The sequence below is a fragment of the Sinocyclocheilus grahami genome, unplaced genomic scaffold (genome assembly GCF_001515645.1).
Source record: "Sinocyclocheilus grahami isolate Dianchi unplaced genomic scaffold, SAMN03320097.WGS_v1.1 scaffold404.1, whole genome shotgun sequence".
NCBI lineage: Eukaryota > Metazoa > Chordata > Actinopteri > Cypriniformes > Cyprinidae > Sinocyclocheilus > Sinocyclocheilus grahami.
Window position 1 is genome coordinate 385,409 of NW_015505583.1, and position 11,229 is coordinate 396,637.

The window sequence follows — 11,229 nt, forward strand, 5'->3', positions numbered from 1 at the left end:
TATTTTTGATTTTGTTCTATTTATTGATTACTTTTTGTTTGAATCGCTCAACATTTACAGCAGTAGCCAGGTGGTGAAGACAAGAAAGAAGCAACTAAATTGCGAAGTCACGTGCAATCGCCACTTGCACTCTCCGCTACCTGTGACATCACTTGCAATCGACACAAATGGTGCGTGTTGCCAATGGAGACAAGAAGCTGTGGTGGTGATTAAACGATTAAAACTAATTTAGCACTATACCATACAGGGTCCTGCAAGAAAAAGACAAGCCCCGCAAATCCATCGTCACAGAACAGCAGAATATGAACGCAATGCGCAAAGTCTCTCGTTAAGCGTTTTCCTCCTGTAGAAAAACATGAACACTTAACATGGCTTAATGTATTAAGATGCTATTAAAATATCAAATTAAATATACAATTTATTAATATAATGAATATGTATATAGTATGTTCCTCCCATACCGCAAAACGTGGCATAATGGACTAAAAAGGCCAAACTCAATATGCTCCTCTACATTATTAATATACATAACTAATATGTACAGGCAAGCAGGTGAGCCCAGAATAAATGCAACACTCACAAAGTGAGGTCGCAGGTATCGGAGAGTGCAAGTGGCGATTGCAAGTGACTTCGTAAGTTAGTTTCTTCTTTCTTGTCTTCACCACCTGGCTAATTTTGTAAAATGTTGAGCGATTCAAACAAAAAGTAATCAATAAATAGAACAAAATAAAAAAATAAAAGACTGCAAGTGACGTCGCTAGCGGAAGCACAAGTGTCTGAGAGTGCAAGTCTGAGAGTGCAAGTGCAAGGCTGCAGCCAGACCCTCTTGAATGTAAATATAAACTTTCATCTATGTAATGCATTCTTTTATTCATTTCAAATGTCTTTTAAACAGTGAAGAGTCAAGCAACAGCTCACACAGTCACATCAGCAGGAGTTATTCCTCACCCAGGCTTGATAGCATGTTCTGTATCACTGCTAATGGTTAGGAGCAGAGTGTGTTGGCTTCAGCGGCTCTTCATCATGATGGTGAGAGTGTCAGTGAGCATCTTCCTCCAGCCTGTCAGCTGCATTAGCTCCCGCAAACCAGCGAGTGATCGTTGGACGTGAAGAGGCACATATGTTTCCCAAAACTTACTAGTAACTTTGCCTCTTGTAAACCGTTTCACAGCTCACTCGGTCAAAATGCTAGACAGACATTGGATGATGTTTAACACAACCATTTATTTATTTATTTTCATTTTTGAAGAAGACGACCAACGATTTAGTGAACTCTAGACGCCTAGGCAGTTGCAACCTAAAAGCTTTTTCATTCTTATTCTCTTTTTTTTCCATAAACCGGCTTGTCAAATGTTTGTAGTAAATAAATACATAATTGGCAATTCCTTAACAATAGCTATTGCATAAAGTATCTTCACTAACACTGACATGAGCAATATTTGTACAGCATTTATTAATAAGTTAGTATTATAAATTGCATTGTTAAATTGTGTTTGTTGTTAATACACGAACAACTTAAAATGTAGGTTATTAATATTATAATCTGTCGTTGTGTTTAAAGAAGTGCATTTATTTTGATGTGTTTAAGTCCTACTTAAGTGGGTCAAAAAAGCTCTATAATGTTCAGATAATTTATATAATATACATTTAATACCTAATACGTTAACATGCATTTAAGTGTCTGAAAGCGTTACGTTCAGTTTGCATTTTAAAGTATATTATTTCTGTAATAAATACTCTTATTTTTAACAATGGTTATTTTGATAATTTGACAAGAAGGGTTTGAGTTTCTGTTGAGAACTTTTCATCGCAGACAAATCTGTCTCTATATGAATATGTGCTATCACTTTCATTTAGGGACCAGTTCTCACTATTAAGTTGCTTATAGCATGCATATTGTAGCATATTGGCGGTTTATAAAGTCACATATTAATGCCTTGTTCTGTGTGACCATATTTTAGATCCCTTAAACACATCTAAACTTAACAACTACCTTCCTAACTTTTAATAAGCAGCAAATTAAGAGTTTACTGAGGCATAGTTAATAGAGAGAACTGGTCCCCAAACTAAAGTGTGACCGAAGTTCCTCAAGCAAAAAGAGTGCTCTCGATTTAATCTCACTGCTGTCTAATATAAAATATTAAAGAGATCTGCTTTGTGTTGTTTCATCAGTTATTCTGAGAGACGTAGTAAAGCCTGTTTTATTTGGGACTGCTGTGGGTGGTTGGGTGGACGTTGCTTGGCCCGGGACAGAGAGCTGGAGTAGCTCAGCTGACAGCTATGTCTCACCCAGGTACGAGAATTTCTTCATTAACGAAGGCACACAGACATCAGAGGGCGAGGTGGGTTTGTGTGGGGGTGAAAGGCAAGAGAGATGATGGGCAAACACAGCTCTAGGACGGGCCGCTCCAGACTTGACGACCTGTTTTTGGCAGCAGGGACCCATAACTCATCCACAGGCCCTCGCATTCAGACTCGCCATTATAACCCAAGTGTTTACCCAGTCATGCACTCATCTGCCCTGACTGCACCGATACCGGGAAACGAAGACGCTTTGGACTCGTCGATGGAAAACGAGGCCTCTGTAACATTCACTGTCACGTGCTGCTATTCTGCACCTCGGGGAAATCAGAAACCCTTGACTGACACTGATCACTAGAGGAGTATGTTTGAAAGAAATAGTTCATCTACCAAGATGTAGATGAGTTTGTTTCTTCATAGAGAAATATAGCGTTACGTCACTTGCTCAGCAATGGAAGTGAATGGGTGCCGTCAGAATGAGAGTCCAAACAGCTGATAAAAGCATCACTATAATCCACAAGTAGTCCACACCTTTCTAGTCCATCAGTTAATGTCATGTGAAGTGAAAAGCTGTGTTTGTAAGAATCAAATCCATCATTAAGACATTTCGAGTTCAAATAAGTCCATTCTCCAAAATCTTGATGGATTTGTTTCTTCCAAAAACAAAAATGTTAAGGAGCATTTAGTGTAACTCATTCAGGCGAAAACACTGTTTTGCCAAATTGAAGGTAGTAATTCAAGTGTAGTCTTTCAAAGTGACAAATACTGAGTAGAACTTTTAGATCGCCAACAGAACAAACTCACAACATCGATCTGAAGCTTAAAATCACATTAGGTTCCTGTTATCTTTCTCCGATTTCTGACCTTCTGAAAAAGAAGTGCACTTAATTGTACTGAATGTGCACTTGTAGTGAACTTCAAATCTTCAACATATGTTTAATATGCATGCATATAATATAATATTAATTAAATAAAAGGACACTTAAGTGTACTTAAAGAGGACAGACTTTAATGCTTTTAAAAGGAGCATTTTATAATAATGTCAGATGAAAAGTTTTACTGTATACATTTCAAATCATTATGCATTAATAATCTTTTTGTCTTTATTTTGATGTGTTGACTAACTTAAAGCACATCTAATGCACCTGATTAAAATTTTGAACTGTAGTGTGTTTTAAAGATGATATATTTCAAATATAGTAGTCAACATTTGAAGTGGATCAAAACCTTTCATCAAAGTTGTCCTAAAACCTAAATGCGTTCTTATCTTGTTTATTCCACTTTAGATGTTGACTACTGTATATTGAATTGCAACTTCATCATTACAAATGTGTAATTACAAATGTAGTTAAATAGATGGCATACAGGTTTCAATAGAAATTACATTACAGTATATTTTATGTTAACATAAAGGCTTGACAGTACACTTAAACAATATTTCAATACATTTAAGTGGCCCCTTCATTATTGTTTGCCTGTGGCCCTGTGACCCTCAGTCTTCATTTACGCTCAGGTGTTGAGTGCTCAATCACAGCCTCAGAGCGCAGATCTCCAGCGCTGTCAGTGAGCAGTGACCTCAGCAGCTCTCTCAGTCTTGCCACACATCATACAGAGACGTGTGTGTTTGTGTGTGTGTGTGTATATATATATATATGTATTATTTAGCAGTATTATTAATATATGTGTTTAATAATAACAACAACATTAATAATAATTAGAAGTAGTAGTAGTAGTGATTACTAATAATAACATCAATTATTATTAATTGTAATATTAAATAGTAGTAGCATTAATAGTAGTGTTTTACAATTATATTGTTTTTAATCATTATTATTAATAATAATAAATATACAAATGATAACAACAATACGTTATATAATATACTACTACTAATTAGTATTATTAATATTAGCATTGTTTTTGTTATTACTAGAGGTATTTTTGAAGCCACTTATTAATGTTTCTTTTAAGCTGTTTATTATAATTTATTGTTATATTAATTCATATTAAAATTATAATTATTAGTATTAGTAGAAGTAGTAGTAGTAGCATTAATAGTAGTAGTTCTGTGTATTAGTATTATTAATGTTGATTTTATTAATAGCAATAATAGTAATTAAAATAAAAAAGAATAAAACGATATATTGTATATATACTATTACTAATAAAATAATTATTATTTGTGGTAATAGTAGTATATTAGTATTGTTTTATTATTACTAGTATTATTGAAACAGATGATAATAATAATAATAATAAACAATATACATAAAAGAAGTACGACACAAATATGAAAAAAACAAATGTGTTAAAATGCAATTGTGTGCAGCATTTATATTATGTTTGTGAATGTGTCACTTCCTATTTAGAATATGACATTATTATTATTTTTTATGTTTTGTCATTTTAAATTTCTCACTGAAGTCGGGATCAGCTGCGTTTTGTTATTGATGTTTTCTCTCTTTTATTCTTGCGATGTGTTGAGCATGTGTCACACAGATCTTAACACACACCTGCTGCTGCTCGTCACATCCAAACTCATCCAAACTCACAAGCTTCATCTCAAATCAAGAATCAGCTTCCTCCTGCTGATGAATTTACTGAACCCGCCGGCCTGATTATGCACCACTGAAATTAATATCTCAACAAGATGACAATAAACATGAACTAACAGAACCGTAAGAAGACTTGAAGTGGCTAGACATATTTGTGTAGAGAAAGACCTGAAAAAAACGTGTATGTTTTCAGATTATTAATGGTTGATGGGTAATTTAGAAAGAATAAATGCTAAAATGTATTTTGAACAAGCAAATATTTCAAACCTGCCATCGATACTAAGCTGTTTCATAGGAAACGACCGTTTAACCAATGAACAATTAAGACATTTTAGTTAAAAGTTCTTTACAGTGTCAAGATTTGCAAATGGAATAATTTGAACAAGCCAAATGTAAATAATATATTTAAGAAAATACGAGAAGTGTTTGACAGGGGGAAAAAAAGAAATGGAATTTATTATTAACATAAATGAGCATTTATTTGAAAGAGACATCTTTTACAACAGTGTGTGTGTGTGTGTGTGTGTGTGCGTTTTTAAACTTTCAACAGTTTAAAAAAAAAAAACTTTATGACCCCAAGCTTTTGAACTCTCAAAATGTTTCGAGGTTAAAGGTCAGTGCAAAAATGGGTAATAAATGATCATTTTTTTAAAAATGATTAATTGACATACAATAATTATATCTGTGTAACAAACCAAAAGTAAATACATGCATTTAAGAAAAATACAAGGAAAGTAAAGACTACTGACAGATGTTTGACAGAAGAAAAACGAAAAAACTTTAATTTATTATTAAAATGACATAAATAAAACTCACAAAGAGTCCAACAAATACAAATAGATAGATATGTACAAATGATTTCTCTATAGGATGGATTGTAGACAAAGCTACAGGGTCGCTTTTCAAACCGTTTTCAAACTAAACAGCAAAGTCCGTCTACAGAAAGCACATGTAAGACCATCAAAATGGAAGTTAATTTCTATTTATTTACACACATATACATTTTAGTCAGTCAACAACATGATTTGCTCTTATTAATCTTCCAGATAATATGATTACGAACAACAAACACCATAATTGGCCCCAAACGGTTTTTGCAAATATAGATACTCTATGATTAAGTGATTGTCTCTCGTCATTACATCGTGCCAAGATACCATACAGATACGAATGAAGAAAATCAACCCGTTTCCCATTTCCTTTCGCACAGGCCTTCTGATTGTCGGCTCTTCTGCATTCCCTCAGGAAGCAGACGCGTAGGATCTTCACCTCAGATCACGTCCTGAGAGCCACATTCTGATGGATCTCAGTAGCTCTGTGCCACAGGCGCCCAGGACGCTGTAAGCCTGGCGATGGAGCTCTCAAACTGAGCGTCTCCCACGCCGACCTCGCTCAGGCCCGGGTCATACATCGAGGAGGGAGAGGACACGGGCAGAGAGGAGGTCAGCCCCGAGTAGGACACCGAGGAACCGCGCAGGAACTGAGACGTCAGGCCGCCCGTGATGGACCCCGATGCTGAGCCCGAGGGGGTGAGGCTCGTCCCCGCGACCGACCACAAGCTTGGGTACTGGCTGGAATGCAGAAAACGCACGGTTAGCCAGCGAATCCACTTAGAGAGATCTTGGTTTAGATGTAGGAAGCACTGACCTGGTGTTGGAGGTAGTGTTGGTGGTGTGGGCCAGGGTGCCCATGCCACTGGAGTTGGGCATCTGCAGGGGCGACCAGCTATCTTGATAAGCGAAACCTCCTGAAGAGTTGTCCATGTAGTTATCTACAAACACAACACAAGAACTAGATCAATGGAAAGAAATGGATCAAAATATACAATAAAAGCCTTTCTGGTCCAAGAAACTACACTCTTAAAAATCTGGTTCCAAACGGGGGTTTTCACAGTGATGCCACAGAAGAACAAATGTGGTTCCTCAAGGAATCTTTCAGTGAATAGTTCATAAAAGAACAATTTTTTTCAGTGTGAAGAACATTCTAAAAATCCAAAGAACCTTTTTTTTCTCGGTGGGATGAACATTCTAAAAGTCGAAAGAACCTTTTGTGGAATGGAACGGTTCCATGGGTGTTTGAGGTTCTTCATGGAACCATCGATGCAAATCAAGAAGCTTTATTTTTAAGAGTGTACACCCTAAAAAATGCTGGGTTAAATACAACCCATACAATTGGGCTGTTTTGACCCAGCGGTTGGGTTAAATGGTTAACCCAACTTCCTGGGTAGTAACCCCATTACTGGGCAGGAACCAGCCACCAACTGTTGGAGGAAGACGCATGTGTTAAATATGCTATAAGACACTGTTTGTTTCAGTAGTTCATGAAGTTCTGGTTTACTTACGTTGCGAGTATCCAGACTGCTGGTTGTCAGTGCTGTGGTCTGGGACGTCCTTGTGGTCACTTCTGTTGATGTGACAACAAATAGAGTTCAGTTTTCATAATGTCAATAAGTACATAATAAAATCTAAATACATTTCCTAAAGAAATTATGTCAGGTAATCGCATACCTTTCTTTGGCATCCAGGAAGGCTTTGGCAAATGGGTTGTGCTTGATCTTCAGAGCTGTGATCTGAAAATTAATTAGAGCAAATTAATATAGAGGAAAATGTTCTTTACGCAGGACGCATCTCAGGCTTTATTTAACAAACACTCACCTCTTCATTCTGATAAGCTGTGACCGCAATAAACTGAGTCTCAGGAAAAGACTGACTGCTGATCATTTTCTGGATCCCACCGACTTTCACTATGTGAATCCTGGGCTCGTATTTGTGCAAAGAGTTCAACATAATCTAAAAAATAAGGGTTGTGAAATTTCATACTGAATATAATATATACTGTATATCATTTAATATTATTTGAAAGAATTGCATTTGTGTTGCGATTTTATTTACGCATTTTTTTTCTCTCTGTTGAGAACTAAAGAGTGCCTTTACCTGTCCTCCTCCATTGAGTTTATTGGAGAGTTTGACTTTGCTGAAGGAGATGGGCGCTTTCATCCAGTGTGCGCCGAAGTTGGGTGAGTCTGGATGGATGTAGACGCAGCTCGGGCTCTGCGGTTCAGGTTTCCCTCCCGGCACCCATTCACCGTTCACATATTTCCACCGATTATTATCGGCCGCCACGAAGTCCAGCAGGACCGAGTACATAGCGTTGGGGTCCAGACCGGCGACACTGGCTCTGAGCACGGGAAACATTCGCCTAGAAGAGGAAACAAAGACTGCATGGTCAAAAACATTTTAATAGCATTCAAACTCAATGAATTCGATAACAATAATTATTATCAACTAATTATCGGTTGACAAAATTAGACCGCTAATAAGCGATCGTAGCCATAGCGATGCTACAAAAATGTTCTCAAGCCATGACCGAAGTCTAACGAAATTTCACCGACTGTGGTCTGAGATTTTTTTTATTTTTTAGATAGCCTAGATTAGGAGCATTCATGAAAAAAAGTGCAAAAACCGCATATCTTCTTTCATTAAAAGGAAGCGTTTTAGTGCATCTCAACTTACCTTCCAGTCTTAGTGACAATCATTTCATTGGTGAGCTCTTTAAATTTGCCCCATAGCTCCGCGTCTTCTAGGGAAATTTTAATATCCCGCTCCGACGCGTCGCCCTTCTCGCTGCCCTCCTGAAACTCGCTCTTCACGGCGCTCAGGAGGTGCTCCAGGCGCTGGTCGGGACTCGAGGAAGACATATTTCCGATCAAATCAATAGAAGTCCGAAATCACTAAATCCCGGTGGGTTGCGATGCTTTGACAGCGCGTCTCAATCTGCCCTTTAACGCGCCGGGGCCTTTTTAAAGGGCCGATATACGGAGCTCCCGCTGTTACGGGGCGTGACCCGCAGCGCCAGCCCAGGCCCATCGCGCCCGATAATATGTCGCCACAAAACGGAAAGTATATTCTTGACATTCACAGAGGCCCATTACAAAGCGTTGAAGTGTTTGAAAGTCCACAGTCAATGAAAAACGTTTAAGATACAGGCCTTTTGTGTAAAAAAAAAAAAGGTTACACCTTATATAAGGTGCCATATTATTTAATATTAATATGAATTAACTACATGTACTTACTATATGGTTAGGATTAGGATTAGGGTTTGGTTTAGGGTTACTTGCATGTAATTATGCATAATTAATTGTTATTATAATAGTACACACATGCAACATGAGCAACAAAGACACCTTAAAATAAAGTGTTAATTAAATAAAAAAGAGAAAATGACATAAGCACAACTTCAGATGGGCCTATTAAACAATTCATTTATTTAGGCTACTGTTTTTGAATATAGCAACTTTGTTTTTCGTTTTTCTTTTTATCGGTTTATGCTTATTGTTGTTTTTATTTAGCTACTTTTACACATTTTGTACTTCTGTTCTTCTGATTTAAATGGGCATAATATAGCCTATTTCTCCTTCTTCTTCTTCTTTTAATATTGCGTACTGTGATATTATTAGAATGATTTCACATGGAAACATTTTCATCGGCGTGGCAGGAGAGTAGCCTGATCCAAACTTGTTTTCCTATTCGGGAACTCATCTTTGAAACAAAAGAAGGAAGAGAGACAGTGTCTGCTCCGCGCTGCCTTTGAACTCTTTGCGAATAATGCTAATCTTTTGTTGTCCCAGATACTCATGTGAGAAAGCTGGTGTTTGCTGGGACGCCCATTAGGACGAGGCCATCGACTGAAGTGTGGATGATGGCCTGAAGCTGATATGTGTGAATTTCCTCAATCCAGCCAGCAACAGCGGAGAGATTGAAATAATAAACATAGCCTACATATTTATTTACAACTGAAATATTTCACCTTTTTTTATTGCAAGTAATTGTAGAAATTGGCATATTGTTGCTTTTATTTTAACTTTTTAAATATTTAAATATTTTTAAAATATTCTTTTTCTCTTCGCACTGATTTGAATTTGAAGTGCCGAATGTCACGGTCAGTAAACGTCCTATGGTTTATATTAGCTTACTTGATATTAGAAGTTTATACGACAATGACAGCAGTGTCATGCACTGTGATATTTTATACTTTACCTAAACCTAATTAAAATAAATGTTTGCTGGATAAGAGTTATGTTTCTCAAGTTTTATGGCATCATATTAATTGAGGTACTTTATGGAATATTCTTTATGAAAAAAATTATAATAATGTGCAATGCCACATGGCCATTACAGTGAGCTGCAATAAAAAAAGGCATCTAAAATTCATATAAATTTAACCTAATATCTTGATGTTAAAAAAAAGGTGTTAATGTCGATGTTATTATGCATCATGGTACAATGAAACCTTTATTTGCACAAATCCTTACTCACCAGATTTGTAGGGAAAACTGTGATGGTCATTTAAGATCAAGTGTTTTACAGTAAACACCACTGCACTTGGAGATGATGATAGAGGATGTAGTCTGCGCTTCTCAGGGGCCGTAAATGTGAAGGGCCCTCACACCTTTCTGCTCAGATTCAACGGGTTTACAGAGGAACAAACAGCCTGCGATCAGACACATCAACTTACACTCCTGAGCTTACACACACACACACTCACACACACACACACACACAGACACTCACACACACTCACACACACACACACACACACACACACACACACACACACTCACACACACACACACACAGACACTCACACACACACAGACTCACAGACTCACACCCTCTCACACACACACATCAGTGTGTTCCTCCTCTCATGTGTCGGGTCACGAGAGAGCGTCCAGATCAACAGTCCAGTCCACAGCAGAGAGTGTGGAGCACAGTAAGGTTTGTTAGTGATGTTCCTCACAGGTGCAGCTCCTTGGCTCTGATGTGCTGCAGCTTCTCACGCAGCAGACGGAACGAGGGTCGTCCTGCGGGGTCCAGCGTCCAGCACTGCTTCATCAGGTCATAGACGGCGGCCGGACAGCCGTCAGGAGCCTCCATCTTATAGCCCTTCTCCACCCGCGGCACCACCTCCTTCAGCGGCTGCAGAGAGACCACAGACAGAGCTGAGACTGTCCTCTGCTGGACACACGCAGAACCACAGACAGCACACACTTACCCACGCACACAACACATGTCTTTAACACTCCAAATTTAAAAAGTTATATAAGTATCTCTTATAACATTCAAGAAATGAAAACATCATATATGTGTCCCTGCAGCACAAAAGCAGTGTTAAGTCGCTGGGGGATATTTGTAGCAATAGCCAACAATACATTGTATGGGTCACAATTATACATTTCTCTTTTATGCCAAAAATCATTAGGATATTAAGTAAAGATCATGTTCCATGAAGATATTTAGTAAATGTCCTACCGTAAATATATCAAAACTTAATGTTTGATTAGTAATATGCATTGCTAAGAACTTCATTTGAA

The 11,229-nt window shown here is 37.6% G+C and overlaps 1 protein-coding gene across 1 annotated transcript; it reads right to left on the reverse strand.

Moving 5' to 3' along the window:
* Positions 1-6,162: 6,162 nt before the first annotated feature.
* tbxta (T-box transcription factor Ta) lies at positions 6,163-8,556 on the reverse strand. Its single transcript, XM_016231977.1, has 8 exons — positions 8,369-8,556; positions 7,790-8,054; positions 7,511-7,645; positions 7,364-7,425; positions 7,198-7,259; positions 7,068-7,116; positions 6,504-6,647; positions 6,163-6,427 (listed from the first exon to the last, which is right to left on the reverse strand). Exons 1-8 carry the CDS (start codon positions 8,551-8,553, stop codon positions 6,163-6,165), a joined length of 1,167 nt encoding a protein of 388 aa, XP_016087463.1. The 5' UTR covers positions 8,554-8,556.
* Positions 8,557-11,229: the final 2,673 nt, after the last annotated feature.